The sequence below is a fragment of the Lampetra fluviatilis genome, chromosome 16 (assembly GCF_964198595.1).
Source record: "Lampetra fluviatilis chromosome 16, kcLamFluv1.1, whole genome shotgun sequence".
Classification (NCBI taxonomy): Eukaryota; Metazoa; Chordata; class Hyperoartia; order Petromyzontiformes; family Petromyzontidae; genus Lampetra; species Lampetra fluviatilis.
Window position 1 is genome coordinate 7,852,545 of NC_136290.1, and position 25,539 is coordinate 7,878,083.

Here is a 25,539-nt window from a genome sequence, read left to right on the forward strand (position 1 = left end):
AATATAAATTCCAAACTGAAAGAAGACAACAACAAAAACAGCTGAGCCCCAAAACAATAAAATACGAAGCTCTTGCTTTTCCTCCAAATAAAGCGGTAAAATAATATACAGTTTAAAAAAAAGTACATAAAACTTAGCAGCACACGTTTTAAAACAATACGGCAATGTATCGTTTCGTTTTTTTAGTTTTTGTCTTTTTTTTTCTCTTTTTAGTTATTACGACACATAAACGTAATAATTCAACTGAAGCACTCTGTAGCAGCTAATGTCTTAGGAGCTCTCTCCTCCCTCCACTGTTATACAATCATCTCAGTAGGCAGTGCCATTGCCTTCATCCCTCATTCATCTCAGCCCCAATTGCGCACCCCCCACCCCCCCACGCCCCCCCCCCCCCGTTTCGACAGATTACCTTTTTTTTTGACATGTGCAAAACAAAAACGAAGTCACGAGACAACTAAAATTAAGGACGGGGGTAGGAGAGGGCAAGGGGTGGGGGAGGGAAATAATCAATTCATACATACAAAACTGAAATGTCAAAATAAAATTGCGGAAATTATTGTGATATTAAAAAAAAATTAACACGATCATAATTTTCAAGTAGACTGACCCAACAAAATTAATAACCCACTTTTTTTTTTAATTTGTTCCTTCCTTGCATCTATTGTGGTGCTGTACGCAGACATTTAAACTTCTCGATTACAGCATTTGATCTCGCAGGAGGGCTCTGCGAAGCAGGCAACGCTGCCTCGTATCTTACGATCCGATCTGGCATCTCCCACCCCCCCCCGCAAAACCTGGGAATGCACTGGGGACCACAGCTCATGGAATGTCTTTCTTATTGACGAGTCCGCACCGTTACCTTAAATTATTCTCCTTACTTTCAATTATTACAATTGAAATTGTTACGAACAAAAATTATAAATTCTCCCCACTTTTCTTAAAACCCGCATGCATCAAGCATTTCCGCTGGACCAATGAACCCACCCCCCACCCCGCCTCCGCCTCCTCTTCTTCTTCTCAACCAAGTATTCACAAAGTGCTCATGAGAGATCTGATGGAATGGTTAAACTAACCAAGACCTAAGTGTAAATAAACACCTGCATGTAACTGCTGGCTATAAAGGAAAACACTCGCTCGCGTTACACACTTATTGAGTTTAAATTAAAAGCCTATGCGCATATTAATACCCAGAAGTACAACCCCCTAAGATTAAAACGAAAAAAATAAAGATCTCGTTTTGTTATTAAAATGTGAAAAGGCTTTAACCGAGGACAACTCTCCCCTTGCTATCAGTGCGCGTCGTGGTTCTTTCATATACACGGCAGTTAACTTTTGCTGGCTTAATGCAACTTAATGTCTGGCAGTGATTCCTTTCCCAACGCAAATGGAAAAGCAACTAAAAAAAAATCGCAAACCCTGCAGCACTCGAAGAAACCAGCTCACGATAACTACGACGGCCATCCCCCCAGCACTGCACCACTTTTCTTCAAGCGTTCGCTGGCGTAAAGGTTAAACAAATTGTTTCCCATGTTTTTACTCAACTTTGTATTACTGTGTTACTTAGACTAATCGTATTACTATTATCCTCCAAAGCACATTGCTTTGTGTATTTTTTTACTCTTAAGATGATACAATACTGAAAAGCAACAAGCACAATAATACATGTTTAACCCTTATTGAAGTCTTCAAGAAGCTATAAATTAAAAACACCCAGGAAAGATAGTATTAATGCTCACTGGTGTATTGTCAAGTTTAAGCATGTATGTCAGGTGATTCATCCCTACTTCAGACAAACCCCCATCGTATTAAGGCAGTGTCGGCTATGCAAAGTGTCCGTGAATTACTTAAGGACCAATGCGTGAAAGGCACAGCAGTATTTAGGACACATTTGGAAGCAAGTCCCAAGGTGGCAGGGCCCATCGCCTCGCATCGCGGCCATGAAGTCAACAGATGGTTCTTAGTCATTTGCAATTAGATTTTTTTTTAAGTTAGGGGAGTTGTTATCGTTGTTTTTATGTTTCGTTTAATAAATAACAAAGGGTTCGTCTTCGACGGTCGGCCACTGCGTTCGGGGCGAGCTGGCCAGAGGCAAGTATGTGTGTATATATATAAACCAGCTGTAAATGTGTTTTACCCCAACTCCTTCCCCCCAATGTTGTTGTCCACAATTGATTTCAATGCAAGCAGCAAATGCTCCTCCCCTCCAGTCCACTTGTCATACCTGTACAATACGCCCCCCACCCATCCCCCCAACCACCCCGTTCTCAGTACGGTTTAACTTCGGACCAATAACTCTTTATTGTACTCTGCACGACCGACATTTGAACAAGCGCAAGCGTGCGCAGTAACGTGGGGGGGAAGACAACGATTTTAAAAAGTCATTTGACACGTGACTTGTTCATCTGTGGTAACGGTTTTTGTTGGGTGAGATCGTGTAAACGTGTCGTACCCCCACCTCCACCCGATACAGCCACAATTATAGTAAGGTTGTGGTCACGTAAACAGAACGTGCCAATTTATTACAGGGGGTTCATGTTATTCGTAAAATTTGCCAAACAAAATCAAGTTATCGCGTGGGCAAATGTGCCAATTTAGTTTTACGAAATCGATTACGTTGAAAAGCCAGAAAATGACAATTTTGGACCAGTTATCAATCGTAGCATTGGCCACAAAAGCCAATGCATATTAAGATTCAGCATATGTTAATACGCACACGGCTTAGCAAAATACATCTCACCAGAATGGATGCAAAAAGTATCGGCCCAAATTTAAACCAGTAATTGAACCTTCCAAGCAAGTACAAAAGGATACAAAAAACATGAACTGATCATTTAAACGTGAAAAGAATGGCCACTTCAAAACAAACTATTCTTCTGACCCTCAAAAAACCTTCCAGTCTGCAAAACTCTAGTCTACTTTACCTACATCCTTTAACATCGCAACTTACCTACAATCACTTTCTCCGCACTCATCGGCATCCTACGTCTCTTAAAAGCTGCTCTTTATACATATTGTACACTCCTCTCTGTTGTGACAGTTCTTGTCTACTCAATTAAGGTGTAAACGTTGCTTGGCTAGCCGTCTTCCCGGGCACCAAAGATAGGGAAACAACACAGACCACATCGCACGCGTTCATTATAAAAATAGAGGGGGGGGGGGGGAGGGGGGCAGGTCATCTTTACTTTAAATTTCATTTCACGAAAAAAGACAAAAGAAAAATCACAATCAAGGGGTTTTTTTTGTCATTGGTGCTAACACAACCTTTCAGCCGCTCAACCCCAGGGACACGCGCGCACACGCAGACATCGCTGCTTAGAAATTCCTCTTTTAACTTACGGTCTCTCTCTCAGTCCAACACAATGACGACCATCGAACGAAATTCAGTCGCGAGCTCACAACAAGGGCAAAAACTCGGCCTGGTAGACGTGAAACAAAAATAATAAACAATTCAACTTGTCTTCGCGTAAATGTCTTTCTCTTCCTGCCGTCCACCATTTCATATTCGTTTTCTTGCAGGAGTTCAAGGCAAAAGGGGGGGGGGGGGGGTAAAACTCTTTAATGGAAACATTACGGTGCCAACCAGACCAAAGTGAAACTGGACGTGAGAATGGCAAGGGAAGTGGACGTTAAAAAAAATTGGTGAGGGTGTGGCAGGGCGGGTTGTGATGGTGGAGGAGATGGGGAGAGGAAAAAAAATAATTAAAACGTAACGGGCCACAACCTGGAACAAGCTTCAATTCGTCCAAAAGGTGACTTCAAGGGCAGTGATGCTGGCTCGGACGAAGGGGGCCTTGGGCCCCCCACCCACCCCACCCCGGCACCCCTCCCATCGTTGGGCTGTGCGGTTGCAATCGGGCAGCGGTGGCGGCGGCGGCGGCGGCGGCAGCAGCAGCAGGCAGTGTGGACAAAACCTAAGCACAGCAGCTGTCCACCCCCGCCCCTTGCGGCTCCGCTATCAAGCAGCGTGTCGGGCGAGCACAAGGGGCGGTAGCGGCGTTGAGTTTCTTCTCTCCTGGTTTTTCGTTTTCGCCGGGAGGATCATCGTCAGGAGGGGGTCGAGTCGAACGCCTCCCCCCCCCCCACAAACCACCGGGTGCGGTCAGAGTGCGACGTCTCGCACGTCCGTGGGGGTGCCGGCGATGTCGAGCTCGTCCACGCCGCGCGACTCCGGGGAGCCCTGCTGAGCCTGCCGGAGGCTCGCCTCGAGAACGCCCTCGATCTGCTCCTGGCAGGCCCGAAGGCAGTCCTGCAGGGGCACGAGAGGGATTAGCACCTCCGGCCATCATCGCCGCCACCACCACCACCACCATCATCAGCAGCAGCACGGTCATCATCGTTACCCATCGTCACCACCACCAACATCATCATCGGCGCAGCCGTCAAGTGTCAAAGGCATCGATCATCACCACGGTTGATAAATGATTAACGCCAAATGCAAGTCAACAGTGCTCCCTCCTTGGCAAATCACCAGAGGAATGTGTAATTTGCACCCGTGGCTGAAGGCTCCCATCCCCTCCCTCTGGGGAATAGAACCAACCAGCGTGCACTCACTTGAAGCACTTGAAGCAGGGTCACGCTTTCACGTGAATGAGCACGTCTAGCGGTGCCCGTCACTTTTATGGAGATGCTCCCCAGCAAGCGTGGAGGCCTGTGCTCTAATACCAGGCCTGAGGCGGCACTACTGTGGCATGGATGGGGGGGGGGTGTAAGCAGGGCTATGTAGTAATGATGACCCCATAAAAAAACAGCAGCATCTATTGTGGAAAGTTTAGCTTTTTTTCCCCTTCAAGCTGGAGGATGAAATTAGGCAGCTATTGGGTAGAGAGGCCTACATGAAACGCAAACATTGCAGTCGCCCCACCAACACCACCGATTCTTTCTTCATTCTCCGTGACGAGGTTCTAAACCACCGACACAGCAACGGCAAAAAGCGAATCTAGTCTGTAAGACGTGAACAGAGCACTTGAGGGAATTTGTGGAACGACTTAATTCTGTTTAAAACAGTACACATGTGTTGCCCGACAGTTTCAAATAATAAACTTAAGCTAATCACCACCAAGCTTTGGAAAACTATTGTTATGCTACCAAAGGCACAATAAAAAAAAATCTGAATATTTGTTTATTCTGAAGGAATCCGATGAGCTATAGTAGGGGTGTGTGAGAATGTCAATTCATTTATCGAGACTCCGGAATAAAGGCCTAAAATCATACAAAGATGGAGTTGACTGGGCTATTGCAACCAAATATCTAAAAAACGTTGACAGTTTTCCCACCAAAAGACGCATGATAGCGCGCGCACTCTTCCGTGAATTTCAACAGCCCCCAAAGAATTCTGCAGAAGCAACTGTTATCTGGATCCATCAGGATGCGCGGTGGCTCTGGGGCGGACAGTGCGGCAGGATGGGCAAGCCAAAATAACCGCCCGCGCACAACCGCACACATTTGGTGCGCATAAAGGAAAACAAATACAACTCGTGAAACAAACAGGCTGGATTAACCACAATTCTGCACCGCTGTAGGAAAACGCGTGTTGTTATTGGCGAGCCAGTACTTGCTCTGGTCAGCATTAACATTACTTCAATGGTAAAAAAAAAACCCAACATGCAAGGCCAATGTGAAACAGAACTATAAATGAGTTACACTTCCAAATGCATAGACAGGTATTAAAATAAACACGCAACTTCGCACGAATCCTCGAGCAGAACAAAAATCCCATTGTGGCACAGGCTCAAATGAGAAAGCCGTTTTGGGGGCGCGGAGGGGAGGGGGGGGGTTGAAGTGTAATTGCGCAAATGCAATCCAAATGGATTTTGTTCACGTAAATGAATGGCTTTTTGTGCGCCCCCGTGTAAAAATGATGCATTTATTACGAAATTGCTCCCAAAGGCAGTGAGAGCGTGGCCGCCATCCAGACGAGTTGCCATTTTTTTTTTACAGAATTTTATCGCATGTAACTTTCCTACCCATTTCATCACCACCATTGTTACCCGCGCAATTTACATAACCCGTCAGTAACATCATTTGTACAATTTTCCGCGGGACTTGTGCCGGGCACTCCCAGCACGAAGGGATTACTGAGAGGCATGCACACAAAGACAAAGATACCCCGTGTAGCCTTAACAGACAGTTGGGGGCGCAAGTGCTATTAAGCGAGTAGCACCTATGAAGGCCGGCACGGCACACGAGGGAGGGGGTGGTCAACACCACGCCCCGGGCTGCCTTCGTCTCCCCAGCGGCGATGTTTTACACATCGCAACTGGTACTCATTTGAGGCAGAGTCGACCTAGGGGAGACCCAGGACCGGTTTGCAGAAATTCGTCACTGGTGTTGGCCGTGAGCGGGAATCCAATTCGGGACGCCAGGTTCGTAACACGGCGCGCTGACCGCTACACCACTGCTCCCCCAACAGTGAGGCACACAAGCACGCACACGCACGCACGCACACGCACGCACACACGCGCCGCGCTCCTTCAAGCAAAAAGGGAAGTGTTCTTTAATGAGGCGACTCGTGTTACAGCAGCAGCAGCAGCAAGAACGTGGCTTGCGAGCTCGAGGCCTGGGGGGAGGTAATGGTGGTGGTGGCTATGGTGGTGGTGGTGGTGGGGGGTTGTGGTGAAGTGGGGTGGATGATGGGGAAAAGCGCAGGGGGGGGGGAAGTGGTGTGCAAGGGAAGCTTGAATGGCCGGGGTAAGTCTTGCCCAAGGCGGGCTAGTCATTTAGGCCAGGAATCCAGAAGACCAAGATCAAAGGGCCTGCAGGAAATTGGAGCCAAACAAAGCCTTGTCTGAGGGACTCCACCACCACCACCCCCCCCCCGTGCCCCCCCCCCCAACCACCCCAGCTCTCTTGTGCAGCGGGGAGACAAGGTTGGGTCCTAACCACCCCTCTCTCTTGACAGCGAACACCCCTGAACACCCCTTCCCACTCGGCACGGGGCCAGAAATAACAATGGTGCGACCGCTGGTGCCAATAAAAGGCCGAAATTCCTCGGCTTAACTGCACTCATTGATAAAAACCTCAAAAGACCAGGTTTTTCAAATGCGCTATTGAAGTGTACGAGCAAGGGAGGGGAGGGGGAATCGGGGAATCTCCGCCGGTCCCTCTCTCTCTCTTTTTATTTTCCACAGGGACGGTGAGGGGCGCGCGCTTTAGGCAAGCGTGCGATACTTTCATCGACTCGATGTGGACCGCAAAGGGGAAGACCGAGGGGGGGGGAGGGGAGGACTTGCAGTGGACCTCGTTTTTTTTCACGGAGTGGTCCAGAGTTTAATAAACGGAATGCGACGTTCGCTCAAGCCCCCCCCCCACCACACACATTTCTCCGGCATCATAACGCCACCCACGTATAACGCAAGCCCCAGGGAGAGCGTTGGTGGGTGGCATAACTGGTTTGTGTATTTGCCGCCCATTCTAAAACAAGAGTTCTTGACGTTAACGGCAAAACGTGTCTAAATGCACCGTGCACTTTTAAATCGCAGATCCATCCTACTCAAGTTTTGGCTCCTCGTGTGCTTCACAGACCTGCACGGTGAAGTATGGTCGAATAATCCCCAATATGCAATGGCCAACATGGGGAGGGGCCCTCAACCAGTGGTGGAGTGGGAAAAACATGGCTGTACAAGTTCAATCGGAACCAGACCGTAAGCCGTTTGGTGCAACAAAACAACCGCATTGACCAAATCTACCCGCGTTTGCAGAAGCTGCATCAAATACACAGTAGGCAGGGCAGTGTGCACGCGCAGCCACCAATAGCAGCATTCGGGGGCACTTGGGATTTGCAGAGATCACTACACGAGTTGGCTTTAACAGCGTGAAAAAAAAAACCAAGTGCTGGAAAGGCTCTGGCGTGTGCCCCGCTTGCACGACACAAAGACGCCAGCAGATGGCTCCATTACTCTAGAAAAGGGGCCCCACTGACAGAACACAGCTCACTGGGGCCTCCTTTAGGGGGGTAGGAGGCTGTGTCCAAAGGGGGGGGGGGCGGTGGGGGAAGAGGGCGGTATAAACACCACTTCCACTGGCCGGGAGCGGCTATATTTGGAAGTGTTTTCCGTTGCCTGGAGATGTCAACTCCCGGCCGCTGTGGGCCCCCCACCCGCACTCCGCCCCTCCAAACCCAGCTCCCAATTCTACACCAAATTCCCCTCCCCCCCCTCCCTCAGCAGGCAAGCGAACACACACGAGCACGCATGAAAAAAGGAAAACCCACGAAGGAATTCTCCACTGCGGAGGGGCTAGAGAAGGACTGGAGAGGAGAGAGAGAGAGGCCGGGCGGTAGGCAGAAGGGCGATGGATTTTGCAGGATTGTGGGCCAGGGGACTGGACGGGATTGGAAGGCAGAAGGAGACGATGGTTTGCCACCTCCCAAGATTCTAATCGTGGCACAGCCCTCTCATTAATCACCTGAAATAGCCACGCCGTCGTGTGTTTTATCAGGCCAATCAGTAAACAGGCCGCTCGAGCTCTCTCCTGACACATGGGACCCACCAGGCAGTTTCAACAAGGCTATCTTGTTGCAGGGCCAAACAGAGGCCCTGCGGAACTGGGAGGGGGGGGGCGTGGAATTAGGGGCTAAAGCCACACAAGAGCACGGCCCCGGCTTGCGCGGCTTAGCAAATTCAACAGGGACTTGTCTCTTATCTCCCTCCCATGGCCTGGCCTGGGCTGGCTCGCTTTGATGTCACGGCCTTAAACCAAATCTCTCATTCCTCTCTCCCACCACTGCCCCCCCCCATCACCACCGGCCCACACCCCACCCCCCCGCTCCCACCAGGCAGCCCTTTACCACAATTTTTTTCGCTGTTCTCAGGATAAAACCATTAACGCGGACCAGCGGCGGTGGCGGTGGTGGCGGTAGCAAAGCGGCCCCGGCAGGCAGACGAGAGCGCGTAGCCAACCACATGGGGCAGAGGGGGGGCCACGGGGCGACTCGAATTATGCAGCTGTTTTGTAAGTGCGTACGTGCGCGTGTGTGCGCAACTCACAAAAATGGGGGGGGGGGGGGGACACGGGCGGGCGCTATCACGCGGGCGGTCACCAGTGAGCCAGCAGCCGTTCTTGCGGCTGCTAAAAAGTCCCCGGGGGGGGGGGGGGCGAGGGTCCTCGACAACAAAAGCGACGCTTCACGAGGCGTAATTCTTCCCCCCGCTGGAGCCTGTTGCCCCCCCCCCCCCCCCTAATAAGAAAAACTCTTCCAAATGCCGCGGGAGTCCAAGTGACCGGCAACAACTGGGGGGGGTGGGGGGGGGGGAGTTTAAATTCAAGCCAGCTTTTGGTGGCCCGCCGCCCCCCCCCCTCCCTCACCACCCCCACACACACACCCCACCAAATGGCAAGGATTGTTACTCGCGCTCACAGAAAACGGGAGTTTTAACGGGGAACATTTGTGCACCGCTGCTGCTCGAAGGAAACCAATGGGGGGGGGGGGGCGAACGGGAGGGGGGGGGGGCGAGGGTGGGGTCATAAGGAAAAGGAGAAGTAAGAAAAAACGAGAAGCACTTCACGACTGCTGCCCCCCCCCCAATTCCTGCCCTCTCTGCCCCCCCCTGCCACCAAAATAAAACATATAATGCGAAGTCTGCAAAAAAAATTGCCCCTTTGTTTTTGTTTAGCTGTGCAAAGGCCAGTTTTAATTTATGTTGTGCACAGCGGACTTTTGACTGATGGGCCACGCATGTTTTTCTGCAACGGATTACAAATTGCGATTCCGTAATTAAAAGCGATGTCTGACAACGCTACAACGGGACTTATGTTGGCGCGTGTCCGTTTTTTTTTGCCGCGACAGGCACTTCCCCGGCAGCGCCGATTCCTTCGTTAAACCCATCATCGCGTTCACCAAACCTTTTCCGACGTCGTTCCAAACAAATACGCGCGCGAAGCCGTGAAAACGCAAGGCGGATCAATGCTTGCTGCGGCAAAACTTGGAACAAGCGCATAAATGATTTCCATTTGTGTTTTCCCAACAAGCGTATCCCACCTCGCATATGTTGGTGGTGGTTGTTAGGCACACGGTCCCACACCTTACAGGCAGCAAAGTGATAACTGGAAAATCATAATGGGCTTTCGTAACGGGCATCCAAAACCATAACGGGCGGAAACCATTACGTAAGCCAACACACACCGGTGTTTTGCAGTCAATACACAAATTAAATTTAAAGCTCGAGACTATCCAGCCACCACGGTAAACAATCTGCTGCGTAGGTTTTTGCGAATGCGCAGGCATAGCCACAAAGCGCTTTCGCGCCCTTCACTGCAAGTTATTCGGCACGGCGTCCGACGTTTCGCTCGACGCGCTGGGGAGTGCTTCATCAGGAGCTCCACGTGCTTGGGAGCAAAGCATTTGGACACGGTGCCAACCAACTCGGTGTAGAAGCCGTCGTCGTTTTCCTCGATAATTGTTGTCGGATTGTACACTGCGGATTGTGGGGGGGGGGGGTTCGGCTGACGGGACGCACCGCAATTAACGTGAACGATGGGATGGGGGGGGTGTTGGGTGGTGGACGTGGTGGCTCGGCTCACCGCGTCGCTGTTGGTGATCTTGGCGAGGGTGTCGGTGAGCGAGGAAAACGACAGTCGCTCGTCCTGCCGGTCGAGCCGCAGGCCCTGCACGGCCGCCCCCACGCTGCCAGTGGCGATCATGGAGGGCGGGTACATGGCGAACTTGAAGTCTGCACACGCACGCGACGGAGCACCGCACGTGCACAGGTTAGTCTCCTGCGCCACCTAGGGGATAGCTTCTCCCCCCCGCATCCTCTCCCTGGCTCCACCACACCATACTTCACCAGCCCTCCCACGGAAAGCAAAGCGACCCTTACAAGCGAAAGCTCGTGGACGGACGGAGGCACGGGGTTAATGCGAACGCAATGTTTGACCGACATTTACACTGCAAAAGCGTTCAAAGATCTGCGGTGGTCACAACTCTGGTTGCAAAAACAAAGATGGAAAAAACTAAAGTGCGTATCCGGCGGTTATGTAAAGTGTAAATCTATATCATCGTGTGTTAAAAAATGCCAAGAAGTGGACTGAGGAATTGCAAAATGGTTTAGACTCTGCAGCACTGACATTACTTGTTTTTGTTATTTTTCCTGTATTGGTTTTTTGGACATTTAGCTTAAACGTGGCAAGCTTATTTTACGCACAATTCATCCGCCTGTTCAGCTAAAACCGCAAACACGTATATAAATGTATTTTCCATCTTAAGGTTTGGGGGGGGGGGGGGTACAAATTGCCAGAGCAAGCCCAATTTCCAAAACATCATCATCGTGCAGAGCGAAATGACGAACGCAAAGTAAATCTGTCGCTCAAACAACCACACTTTTAACTCTGCTCTTGCCGAGGCATTACCATGCAAACGCTGGCGGCAACAACAACAACCCAACATTGCACAAATGTCACGCGAGCGAGACGCTTAAGCGAGTTTGCGATTTTCTAAGAGAACGGCATAGTCGCTACAACCTAATTGGTTATGACATTTGGATGGCGCTCATTTTAAATGGATTTTTCCAGCCGCTCACTTTATACCCAACGTACACACACACACAACGCATCAATTCACACTACGCAACACATAGCAGCTACAAGTGCTACGTAATAACCCTGCTGTTGCTAGGCAGAGATGGGCCAGCTGTTGCTAGGGAGAGATCCGTTTAGGAATGAGATGAGAATGAGCCACAAACGGCAAATGTAATTTTCAACAATGAAGACGCAAAATAAATAACATTGAAAAAATAACATGACCGTAGAATCTGTGTTTAAATTTGTACATCTGTGGTGGCACCAAATTGGGGTTTGGAGTTTATGATTTTTAAAACGGGACAAGCCGCGGAGATTGGATCGATGCGGTGAACACGTTTGTTGTGGCAAATCAGGTAATAGCCAGCGTATCACACACACGCTAACAATGTCACCACTTAATAACTTTACTGTTTAACTCTTTTGTCAACACAATGGTGAAAGGTCATCAAGCACCGGTTCAGTATCACTTGCCGCCGATGTTCGCCCACGGATGGGAATCAAACTCGTGACACGTTTGTTCATAGTGCAGTGTGCTAACCAATGTGCTGCCACTCCACTTGCCGGCAATTAGTATTGCAAATAAAAACATATATATACACATTTCTACGTACATTTCTGTTGCTTACGTGTGTCTAAAATCGTAGTGTCGAAATGTCCTGCCAGGTGGCGATGTGGGCAGAGTGCTCTACTCACAAATCGCAAACAATGAATCAGCGCCACCTAGCGAAAGAGCCGATAGTGGTCGTGATAATAGAATTGTCCCTGCCATAAGAATGTGGAATGTGCACCGCTGAATAAAGCTCGCCGATAGGGATGAATCGCCTCGCACCACTCGTTTGAGCAGAGGGCGAACCAAACTTTATGACTATGATATGCAAACGTATTTATTCTAGATTTGAAGCTCTCGTGACTGCAAGGATTCATATTCTTAGGTTTTTTCGGTAAAGTCACGTTGGTAAAATTTTTTTTTTATAAAAGTAAAATAAAATAAAAATCACGACGTTTCGGAGGCAACACAAGCTTCCGTCTTCAGGTGGAACCGTCACAGCACGATAGCTGTATCAAGTAAGAGAAATTCCAAGAAAACAGTCCTTGTAGATATACTGGTTGAGGGTGGGAGGAGCCAAGGTAGGCCCTGAATATTATTTTTGTGAGGTTCGGTGCGGCTTTTTTTTACCAACGTGACTTTACCGAAAAAACCTAAGAATAAGATATCCAAACGGTTGCAACCCACCTAAAATGCTGTCACTTTCTTTCGAAAAGGTGGTGCGCGGTGGCGTAGTAGTCGGCACACCGAGTTTTGAATCCGTCTACGGCTACACTCAGTGCCGAGTGCTATCCGCGCAGTGTCCTGTGTGGCCTGTGTCTCCCTCTCTCGCTCTCCCCTTTCACCAACCCACACACTGCCCAGCGGTGTTGACGTGTGAGCAAACAGCCACCAAATGTCTGACATGGCAGGGGGGGGGGAGAGGCCTTCATCCAGCAGTGTAAAAATGTATTTTAAAATACAGCACGCACTGTACACTGGATTTTAAATAAATACGCACTGCTAAGGCTGTAACAAAAACCGGTTCCAAATGGTTAAACAGTCAACGGAAGGCCAGCGAGTGAGAAAGCCCCGTTTTCAACTGAAATTACTTTGCACGCTGGAAGGCATACGTGTACATGGCATGAGATCATGGCCACATGGTATCAGCTTTAACCGAGCGTTAAAATGTTTTAAAACGATTTGACTTTCAAAAAAAAAGTGCCAGAGAAAGCAGCGGACAGAATTGACGTTTCAAAGGATTTGACCTCATTGGCTTGCAAACATGAAAAGGAGAGTGACCGCAGTTTTATGTAGAACTAAATAAAGTGTCTTTTGTTTTAATGGTGGTATTCACATGCTAAATCAATTATGTGGGGGGGGGGGGAGGTCTTCCGTAATTTAAAGAAAATAAACTTTTGACTTTCAGGAAGTTTCTGCCAAATCTGAAACAATGTTTCTCCAGGCTACAAATTCCCTTGCCTTATCTTTTCATCGCGCACATATGAAACTCGTAAATTTACGAAATGAACTAACTAAAAAAACCGAGTACGTGAATATATAAATAACACGGCCACCGCTGATTTATTTTAACCGGGGTTTGCGCGCTTGCGGCCCCAAGTCTTTCGATTGAGGCCACCCAAATGTGCAATGATCATTCAATTAATTGCCAAATCGAACGAGGGAGTCGCGGCACTGAACACAACGTAGGCAACGGCTCTTTGGGTTGCATTATACGCAGCAGAAAGACCGTCCCCCCCCCCTACTCATTCCAACTCCTAATACGGCAACCGTTTTCAGACACAAGTCGGGAGAGAGAAAAATAAATTAATTGAAGTCCGCGCCTTGCATACATTCTGCACGCAGCAGTGCGCTGTCCCAGTGCAATTTCTGGTTGTAAACAGAATTGACAAAATATCACGGCCAATTAATTCACGGTTATCGGCAGCTCCAACGAAACATTAAATTGAAATGCGCGCGGATTAAGACCGCGTGGGGAACATGCTTGAAAACTACAGTGCGCGGGGAAAGAAAAATCTCTTGCACACTTCACGCCTCTATATAGGGCGGGCGCACGGACAAAAATGCAAACACACAAAAGCGTTAGGTCGCACACTAAGCACCATTGTTTTAGAAACTAGCACAACACAGCTGTCCAGCGGTATTTCTTGTGACGTTACCAATGGTAAATTGCCACCGTGAACTTTGCCTGTCACCAGCAGCCACCGTGGATTACAGTTCCACATCCCACTGACCATTTAAACAAGGACTGAGGGCCCATTGTAAATAATGACCAATACAAGTGCAATATAGTAAGCTTTTAACGGTTTAGGACTTTCCCTTCAAGGTTGGCGTTTTATTGTGCTTCTCAACGCTGTCGAAAGGACTCTAATGCGTTACTGGTTATACGTGAAAGGGAATTGCAAGCGTTCCCATCAGATACTGCCGCTAAAAAACGGGGAGAAAGTGGTTCTAAACGCTTTTTCGCATGGACAAAGCCACCCCCTCCCCTCCCCATGTATGCGGAAATGGACTGGCTGTAAAGAATGCAGTATCGCACCTGAAACCCGACTTTGTTGCATAGGAAATGCAGAGCAGCAGGATGATCACATGCAGTTGATGAAATGTGCAATCGTATAATGAACAAAAAAAAAGCCATGGGTCGTGGTCGTCATAAATGTTTAAAATCCTCAAGGAATTGACGCAGTTCACGTGAATTACGCTCTACGTTAAATAATGTAAGATTAACAAATAAAGGTACAGTATTCAATAATTAAACTGCGACCCAAGGACTGGGGCACCTGTAGATTTCAAACGATGTTTTTGCTTTCAGAAATTGTATTTATTTCTTTGATTCACGTCTAATTTCATGCCAATATAAAGACGTAGTTAAGGTTATTCGCTGTTTAGGAACATGTCTGCATTACAGTTGAGCAAAACATGTGCACGTTACTGTACAGTAACGTTATATTACAATGCCTAACCAGCTATTTTAAGAGCCGATTCTTTTCTTAAATGGTGTATTGGCAGTTGGAAGGCGTTTCTTTTTCATTTTAACACAAGTGCGTGTAAATTTGAGCAAAAGGCCGGGCAAAAAATATGTCCACTTCCTTTGCGGAAACGTCAACAGCATTTGTTTCCGTGTAGATTAATACAGCGGGATGATGCATAGGGAGTTGCTGAAGAAGCTTCATCGTATTGGGAAGAGGTTGGTATGAACAGCATCAAGAGCAGCTGTAGGCAAAGTTAACCCCCCCCTAGAACGGACATCATGCAGCATGTCTGCCACACTCAGCACAGTCAAGTCCATCCGTTGTGAGTAGTCTGTTGACGCTCGTTACCGCCCCCGGGGTTTTAAGGATGACTTAACTTCGTGGAACATCCGTGTTCGGGCTTCCTTCATCTGCTTTTCACTTTAAAAAGAATACGCACCGACGTAATAATTCGTCGGGACTATGCTCTCATCTAATAAAAACAAAATCGGATTCAAGCACAGACATATTTGTTTATAATATTAAAATGGCCACACATTTTTGTTCAGCTTTTTTTTTACTGTACGTGCAGTTGCCAAGACGGCAGCAGCATTGAATATAAATAAAGCAAAGAGATAAACAATAAAAGCTGTTTCATTTACGGCTTCATTCCGTCATGCATATAGTGACTGCATGTGTCGTTTTGACTGGACATTTTTGTCTTGGAAGAGCAATCAATCGGTCAGCTCATGGCCGGCCGTGTGAAAAGTGCCAGTTGCAAGAGCAGCTACGCTGCACGTCGAAGGGCCTCTCAAATGGGATGGGATTATTACAGAGTGCGGCGATGTCTCCCATCAGACAGCTCAATGAGCGTACTAAAAAGCCGAAGCGATTTACACATCTCAATAAGTGCGGGGCGGTGGTACTGGTCGGCGTCGTGTGCCATAGACACCGGCAAACCCATGGCAAACCTCAATATCAGAATCGGTCCTGCCCCCCACGACCCATCCACCAACCCACTGAGCAGCTTGGTGAAGCATGGTCAAAATAACCCCACGACTAACTCGGCATGGGGGAGAGCCATCATCCACTGGTTGATTGAGAATGGCTGTTACGTATTTGAATATTTCTAATCAACTCAATATGCTCAACAACACTGCAAAATTGCTGATATTAACTGCATTGGATTTGAAATGTCATTCCTATTTTTATTTCACAACATAACAAAGCTTCAAATATAAGCTGCATGCATGTTAAACCCCACCAACTGAAAAGGATGCATTTGCTTTATAAGAACATTTACACTGGGGTGCATACCAATGACAACTGTCAAAACTAAAGTCTCAATACAGCTTGAGAGTGGCGTACGCACGCTAGTCACAAGCTGTTGCAATACAGCGCAAGTCGCAATAACTACCACTAGGTAGCGCCACTCAATCACAGCACACCCCAAGGCCACACACACACAGACGCGTAGAATGAGAGTGGGCTGGTCGCCAAACACAGGCAGGGCCCCGCTCAAAGGCACACATTATTTTCAGGCAATTTATGTATGAAACTGCAAAAGCCTCCCCCCGCCACACCACTGCTGCTTTCTTTCTCCGCCGAAAAAACTCACCCCCCCCCCTCAGCACCGATAGCGCCAGGGGGAGATGCGGATTAAGCAAGGCGGCGCATATTTAACGCTTGCGCCGGGCAAAAACGCGAGGCCCAATTTCCTGAAAAGTGGCCACATATCCTTCGCCACTGTCCAAAATGGCTTACGGGACTGCAAACAATTTTGTCCCACAATGAATCATCATCAGCATCCTTTAAACCGCATTTCCACATGCCATCACATACCAGCTGCCTTTGTAAAACTCGTTTTTTATTTCTTGCACACCCTGTCCCCACAAACCACACGTCCCAAGTGCTGTGCGTTATATGCCACAGTACGTGTTAAAAAATGGCTTAGGCAAGACAACTTATCAGATGGGTTTTGGTTTGGCTGTTTCCGTAATAGAAATATGACAACATTTCTCCATTTCACAATGTTTGCACCCAATACAATCTTAAAAGTGCGGTATGCATTGAAGCTTGTACGTACGCACTGAGCGCCTGTTTAGAGCGCTATTAATGGGGTAAAGGAGGCACGGATTTCTGTGTGCGATAACATGTAACAACAGTATTCACTCTGCCGCTAGGCCATGTCACCACACTTGGGCGGTGGTGAAATGCCCCGGCGGTAGCGCGTTCACCGCTTTTTGCAGAGGTTTGCGGTTCAAATCAAGTGGCCGTCCTGGTTATCGCTGCGTGCGTATTAAATTAAAAACCAAAGCTTCTCAGTGGACATCAACGCTGCGACACCGTCATTTGTACGGATAGAAATTAAATGTGCCAAATTTGAAAAAATACCTGGAAATTTAATTGGAATATACAGAGCAATCATCGATCTCCTACTTGGCAAAAAATTTGGCATGACCCTCTTGAAAAAGTCATGAGATTCGGCAAGGCTTTCCTGGGTAAATAAACGGTAGTAATAATAATTTTACGAATAATCGTTTTTCTGGAGCTTCGTTATAAGAAAGTGCAGGATCATGGAAACTCTTGGTGTGCCCCACCATACCAACAGTGCCATCACTTTACAAGCATGCATATATTTAAAAAAATTACCCCTAGAAAAAAACACTACTTCACAAAAAAACTGCTTTGCCAGGGGCATGCAGTCATATGACTAACAGACCACAATGATTAGTCCGACCCCTCTTCTCCACCTTCACAGGAAAAAAAAAAGCCCCAAGGTTGGACTGTAAGCGGTGACGCAAAAGCACAAGAACCACATATTTATAGTACGCTCAAGGTAAATATTTCTGCATACCGGTGGCACAGAGAGCAATGAAGGTCTGCGTGTGTTTGCGGATGAGCTGAAGCTTCTCGGCTGGCATGGGCAACTTGCTGAGTATGTGCTCCAAAAAGTCGTGTGGCGTCACGGCCGCCAGGTCCCATTTTAGCCGGCACAGCACCAGTAGTTCCATGTCCTGCCAGACGTGGAAGAACCAAAAAGCCCACGGCGTTACAGGTGGGACTGGCGACGCGCAATCGGCGATGTTTAATCCGGTGTGTCCACCCCCCCCGAAGCGCGGCGCACAACACCGCATAGCGCTAGCCTCCTCTCTCGCCGAGGCGGTAAACGTTAGGGGGCAGAATTGTAGCAACGAACGCCGCCAGGGGCAAGCGAGCATTCTGGCGGATTCACGTCTTTAGTTGTAAGGTGTTCTCAGGGTAACAGAAGCCACAATGACAAGATAAAAAAATCTGATCAAGCGGTATTTTGTAGATTAAATGCGCACATCAGATGTCGTGACTTCCCAGTTGAGTTTTAAATTTAGTTTCGTTAAAGAGAATTTGACTGTGAACCGTGCGTGTCCACAAGAGGGCGCTCAGAATTTGCTATTCACCTTAAGTTCCTGCAGCAGGCGGCTACAAGTTTTGGGTAGCAACAAAAACTTCCAAGAGCTAAATAAATTACTGTAAAATTACGTTTCATCCGATACGTTCCAATTTTTACACAATCACAGGCCTACGGTTGTGCTTTATCGCGCCGTGTTGTTTGCAAAGCGTTCCTCGAAACGGCCGATTTTTTACAAATTATTCTTTGCAAGGAGGAGCCCACAGAACTGTGCGAGGACGTCGGAAAACGGCATTTTCAAATAATTTCTTGCAAGTTCCAACGGGCTAACATTTTAACATAGCGAAATCATTACAAGCTCGCGTTCACCAAATGGAAGAATTAGGTTTTATGGCTGTAGAAAATTAGTAACAGAGCACGCAGTGTGAAGCAGGGGAAAGAAAAGACGCTTTGTGTCGTCGGGTTTAAATCGGGGGCCAGCAAAGAAGGAAGGGGGGGGTTAAAAGTTATGGAAGGCAAGTTTCTCATCACCAGCAGCTCTTGGGGTCTGATGGAGTTGTCCGTGTAGATGCAGAGCTTTTCGGCGGTCAGGGGGATCGTTTCTCGAAGCTTGGAAGCCAGGAACATGCACGCGGCTCCGAGCAATTGAAGGTGGCTTTTTTTCATGGGCATTACGGCCAAAAACCGGTCCAAATAATTCATTGCCAAGGTGAAGACCTCCTCTTCACATCTCTGGTCTTCGCATACCTACGACAAATTGCGCACCAAAAAGTTAAAAACACGCAACTCCAGTTAAAAGATCTCTTTTTTTGTTGCAAATACATAACAACAATAAATAACGTTGTGTAACTTAACATGTGCGGTATAAATTCAAGATGTTGCAAACCCCCAAGTGAGATAACTAAGTCTGTAAATTACACGCACACCCCACATATGCAACATGTATAAATATTTTCGAGTATTTAATGTTGGGTTTTTTTTGTTGTTGTTGCAAGATGCATTGAAACGACAGTGTTAAGCGAGGACACGAGAGAGTGGTCAGCGGTGGTAACAGGGGCTGTCCCTGGCAGAGAGACGGCCCCCTACATTCCTGATACTCATTCGCTCCGAAATGAATTCAGGTCACAGTCGCAACAAGCGGGCCAACCAAAAGGGGGGTTAGTGGTGGTGGTGGTGGGTTGGTGGTGTGTGGGGCGAGAGCCTTACCCCCCCCCACTCGACTTTGTGTGTGTGTGTGGGGTGGTCATTTTATTTTAGTACGTCGCAATCTTTTCAAAAAATATTTTTAAAATATTTAAAAAATAGAAATAAAATTGCCCGTTGCAATTTTTTGCACCGAATCGATCCTGTGGGGGGGGGGGGTGCGCACGGTTCTATCGAACCCCCCCCCCCCCCAGTTGCCGTCTTTCGCACGCCTAGTTCCGTCCTACTGTTTTATCAGTCCGTGTGCGCGAGTGCGCGCGGGATCCGACGACGATTTTTTTTATACCGAGCTCATCCAAGTAGTTTCGGTCAACGCTTTTTAACCGAGCGTCAGCGACGGCGGCAACTTTGTCGCACGCAACAAAGTTGCTCTTTGGGCGAAATTACAGATAATTATTTTTTGGGTTACCGCAAAACGTTAGCAGGGTAAAAAGGCTCAATTTAATTGCCCTCTAAAAACTTTAACGACCAAACAAATAAAATATTTTGTTTTCAATAAAAATAATACATTAAATTAAGTGATAAAATAAAATTAGTGTTTCCCGGAACATTGCCCATTACATATGTATATATATTTTTTCCCTTTGTAAGGTGAGCGAGGTATTAGAATGTTTTGTTGAGGGCGGGGTTAACACGTTTTAAGTAAACAGTACTCAAAGTGTGCAACCTTTGTAGCAGAGGCAAAAACGAACAAAAAAACACCAAACTGAGGGGCAATTTCCACATCTCTATTCAAGGGCCACTTGTCACCAGATTTTTTTTTGCTGAAATTATTTTGCCTCCAACTTGACCAAAAGAAAAAAGGTTCATCTGCCAACTAAAAAAACTATTTTTTTATGACAACTTAATTAAGTGGTAGCAATAATAGGCGTGTTACAACACGAACGTAAAGGTCCTTACAATTTTTTTTATTTTTAACGTTCCTATATATTTTTTCACAATATTTACAGTTTATTTTTTTTGTTTTATACCAATACAAAGCACACCGTGCACCACCATGATGCACCTTTATTTATGTTAAATTCTAATTAAAAGGTTACAAGACATTGCGCGAATTTGATATAAAAAAACTTACAGCTCAGAGTTGACTCAACTGAGGGGTGAGATTCAGTATCAAGTCAACCCGCGTGCAACTTCACTCCGCTCATTCTACAAAGATATACAGCTGGCGATTTCAACGCAAGGGCGACTCGACATCAAGACTGAAGGTCTGCCGACTCCTTCAGAATCTCGGCTCAACCTGAGACGGCTTGGCTAAAACACCCACCACAATATAGTAGTAGGTTTTTACCCTTTAAACTGGTACAAAAAGCCACAATGTTGACTCAACTCGAGTTGACCCAACCAGAGTTGACTCAACCGACTTGACTTAATTTGGGGTTAGGGTGGAGGGGTTGTAAGTCGACTCGATACTCAACACGGCATCAGCCCGGGTCTGACACGCCGATCCTTGAAATGGAATCAACTTTGAGGCGACTTCAACAACCGAAAGTCGCCTGGCGCAGCCGGGGAAAACGCACTCAAGATGGTGAAAAATCCTGGCACGCAGCGCGCTCGACTTGCATACGTGAGCGCGTTTGTCACTGCTGCTGCTATTATTATTCGGGTTATTTTTTTAAAACTAACTTTCTGTTTCTCTCGTCAATATAGTTGTGTAGTGTTCGGACGTTGTGTTGTTCGGGTACATTGTGCATGGTTTAGTTTATTTGCAAAGGCCGCTTTCTCTCTCTCTCTCTTGGCCCCTTTGCGCGGTCGGTAATTTTCCACAGAAATAACAAAAAAGTTGACTCGAGACGACAGCACGAACAACAACAACAACATCGTCGTCAACCACAACCTCCGCAACAACTTACATCAACAATATAACACTGACAGATACGAACTGTTACGTTGTATGAACACATCCATATCACGAAGATAACTGTAACAAAAAAACACGGCAACAATAATCGGACAATTTTAAAAGGTTGATTTTAAAAGATGTTATATTATTTGTTACAATAATTGAACACAAATGCTCTTCCCTCATTAGTAAATTTGAATAGACTACCTATTACAATATTAACTTAATTAAAAAAAATGTTTAACAGTGGCTCTTAGTACTTTGGTATGAAGTCTTGTACACGACTGTTGGCCCGATCATACAAGTCAACAGAATACCACCCATACTTCACCGGAAAGTATCACCCCTACCAATCACTTTACTACAAGTTCCTGGGTACAGGTCCAGGGATTACAATGCCTTGGGTGGGCAGAGTGGATTTCATTAATTTCCTCCATCTCCTCGAGAAACTGCAGAAAGTTGCGTGTGAAACCAAGGCGACTAAAAACTGGAATTTTTGACCACTGCGCGTTCCAGTCAATAGCAGTAAACCACCACTTTACACGTATAGCAGCATCGCGGCAAAGTCAGCTGTTGCAAGCTGTTTGCAAGCTGTTTGCCAGCTGTTTGCTAAGTTTGATACAGCAAACCAAGTCAACATCAACAGCAAGCAGCCCCAACAGCAACTTTCACAGCGACAGCGCAAATCGAAGCCGTAACTTCAAACGCCCTTTTATTGGCAGTAAAATACGCGGCTTGCTTTTCCCCTCCCAGCTAAAGGCGGCCCCCTGCTTAAATAATTGCCCAACTCGCTGTATACGTGTACACAGCTACGTGTGTGTGTGTGTACACACACAATGCATGTGTACACACACACACACAAATGCATACATTGTGTGTACGCACATACGTTATCCGTGTGTGTGTTGGACTCGAATGTACGTGTACACACATCTGCCGTGTGTGTACTCTCGCAATGTTATGTATCTGTGTGTGAACGTGGTTTGTGTGTGCACATGCGATTGTGTACGTGACGCGCGCGTGTACATCGATGGTGCATTGGAACGGGTACAGCTAATGTACACACAGCACCATCACACACTGGCATCTGTCCATCAAGTGTATACGCCTGTGTAAACAACCACTTGCAAGACAGGCGGGGTTATATTAGTGTACGCACACATAATCGATAGGCGATCACCACGCCGATGTATAGAACGCATTATGCCCATGCACCTGCTTTATTATTCAGTCGTGCATGTGCATGCTTTATACACACACACACACCACGTGTGTATACTTCAAGGTGTACAAGAACGCCGTCGAAAATTGCATGTAGATAACACGTGCGGAGCTGGGGTCGGGATGATTGATGTCACGTATTTAACAAGGTGATTATTATCCTTTTGAGATGTGGACTCCCCTTGCAAACCGTGCAGTGTTTCCTGCATTCCCAGGTAGTTGTATGAGTGTACACAGCGTGTCCTGGTCTAGCCACTGCTGCATGAAAGCCTCTCCTCCCCCCCCCCATGCACGGCGTTTGCATTTAAAACTCAAGACAATTTCTTTACTTGTCGCTAGCGAATGTACACACACACACAGAGAGTGGTATCATTAAGGCTGTGCACGAATAGTAATGTTTACAATATATTAACAAGTACGCGTAAACCATATAGCACTAATACAGATACAAACACATGTTCACGTTTACAATTAACGATACGCATATTTGATTTCACGTTACTTTAATCTACAGTATACAGACGTTAACTAATGTATGCGTAAGGCTACAGTATGGAGTACACACACACACTAAATATGTACACGTGCACACACACGTGCTTCACACACGGCGAATACAAACACCGCGTTTACAAAGTACAAAGACTGCAGCAACATCACAAGCACACAAAGAGTTTACAAATCTCGCAAGTACACACACACACGGGCGGGTAGGCAATGTGCACAATACAAACATATGTACACACACTCACGCCAACACACACACGCAGTACCCTGAAATGTACCCCCATCACACACACACACGGATCTCTACAACAGTAAGCAGCACAATGAGTGATAGAAAGTTGGTGGTGGTGGTGGCATGGCTAGTGCACGAGTTGCTTACAAATGTCGTAGTAGTTAGTGGGTGGCATGTTGAGTAAGTAAGTAGCAGGTGATGGTGGTGTTAAGGGTGAAGGTAGTAGTGGTTGTGTATGGGTACGAAATGGAGGCTAAGGTTTGTACCCCGTGTGTGGTGCTCTGGTGGTGGTTGGTAGTGGCAGTAGCAGTGGTAAGTGGGTCTTAGGGTTATGGTAGATGTGTGCTGGCGGTAGTAAGTACGGTGGTTGGTGGTGATAGTGATGATGTTAGTGGTGATAGTGATGGTGATAGTGATGGTGATGATTATGATAGTGATGATGGTGGTGATAGTGATGCTGGTAGCGATTATGATAGTGATGGTGGTGGTGATAGTGATGATTATGATAGTGATGATGGTGGTGATATTGATGGTGATGATTATAATAGTGATGATGGTGGTGATATTGATGGTGATGATAGTGATGATGGTGGTGGTGATGATGATGGTGAAGATGATGGTGGTGATATTGATGATAGTGATGATGGTGGTGGTGATGGTTATGATAGTGATGTTGGTGATGATGGTAGTGATGTTGGTAATGATGGTGATATTGGTGATGATTATGGTAGTGATGTTGGTGATGATGGTAGTGATGTTGGTGATGATAGTGATGATTATGATAGTGATGATGTTGGTGGCGATGTTGGTGGCGATGATGGTCGACGATGGGTGGCACACGCTACCTCCAGCATCCACGTGGCGAGCATCCTGCGCATGAAGGGTTGGATGTCGGTCTGCACGCACTTAAAGTACGACGCCCTGGGTACGTATCGCTCCTCCACGCTCAGCAAGTTTGGCAGGACCCTCTTGTCCTGCAGGAGGTGCCCATCCACGTATGCCCTCTTGATGCGACCTCCCTCGCCGCATATCAACTCCATTCCTTCTGGGGGGTGGGTGGCCCTCCTTCCTTTTCACTGCTTTTTGTTCCTTGTCGTCGACGAAAAGTTGTTAAAGTCTCACAATCTTTATAGATGTTGGGGGTGGTGGTGGTGAGGTGGTTGATCGTCCCTTCTTCCGCTCTAAGAATGATTTTTTTTAAACTCTGATGAAATTATGTAGTAGTCTGAGCAATTGTCTTCGATTTAAAATGTTTGGTTTGTAATTTAATGTTTATTTTCTAATTTATTTGATATTTTTTTCGTGGCCTTTTATTAATTTCTTAAGCTCGTCTTCGCCCCAACAACAGCAGCAGCCAATGGTATTGATGCCCTACTGCTGTACACGTTTTATTCTGTTACGGTCTCTGCCTCTCTTACTTTTGCGTTACATTTATATATTATTGCTAAGTTTACTTTAACGCTTTCTTAGTTAATTACGTGTTACGCTTCGTCTGCAATTCCCGTTAAAAATCTGAATCTAATACGGAAAAAAAAATTGCAATAATTACCAGCTTTTACTACACACGTGTTCCTTTATTATAACAATAATCTTCGCGTCTGTTCCTATTAAGTGTATAATTCATAAATTATGCAGCAAATTATAAATAAAACTTTTGTTGGGTAAAAAATAAAAAGTCCCGCGCCCCCCCCCAAAAAAAGTCTGTTTTTTTTAGGTTTCGACGTGTTTACGTGCTCTCCTTGTTGTGCCGTGCGCCGGTTACAAATAAATAACATATATAACAATTGTAATATTATCAATGGTGAGAACGGAGAAAAGAGTGTCCGACTGCTAAGCTCGCGCCGCGTGTGTGAGCGCGCACAGCAGCACCGAGCTCACGGCCGCGAAACCTCCCCCCCCCACCCTCTCGTGCTTATATAAGCAAGGGTCCCGTGACGTCACCGCACTGGGTCACGCCCTTCTCCCCCTCCCTCTCACACGCCCCGCCCTCATGCCCATATTAGGAGGTGACGTTCACGAGCCCCCACCCACCATTGCCACTCACCCACCGTCAAGCTCCGCCCCCCCACCGCGAGACGGGTGGAGATGGGAGCTAGAGTCCGCGTCAAATTATAAATATAACTTTTTAAATTA

The 25,539-nt window shown here is 47.0% G+C and overlaps 1 protein-coding gene across 2 annotated transcripts; it reads right to left on the reverse strand.

Annotated features, from left to right (window-relative positions):
* Positions 1-394: 394 nt before the first annotated feature.
* LOC144936495 (G1/S-specific cyclin-D2-like) lies at positions 395-25,288 on the reverse strand. Of its 2 annotated transcripts, none has more exons than XM_078863605.1 (5): positions 24,252-24,274; positions 18,932-19,137; positions 17,870-18,029; positions 10,519-10,667; positions 395-4,246 (listed from the first exon to the last, which is right to left on the reverse strand). In XM_078863605.1, the coding sequence occupies exons 2-5, from the start codon at positions 19,100-19,102 to the stop codon at positions 4,100-4,102; spliced, it is 627 nt and encodes a 208-aa protein (XP_078719731.1). In that variant the 5' UTR covers positions 19,103-19,137; positions 24,252-24,274; the 3' UTR covers positions 395-4,099. The 2 variants fall into 2 exon arrangements, with proteins under 2 accessions (XP_078719731.1, XP_078719730.1); XM_078863604.1 differs by having other exon boundaries at positions 397-4,246; positions 18,932-19,147; positions 24,252-25,288.
* Between the last annotated feature and the right edge of the window lie 251 nt (positions 25,289-25,539).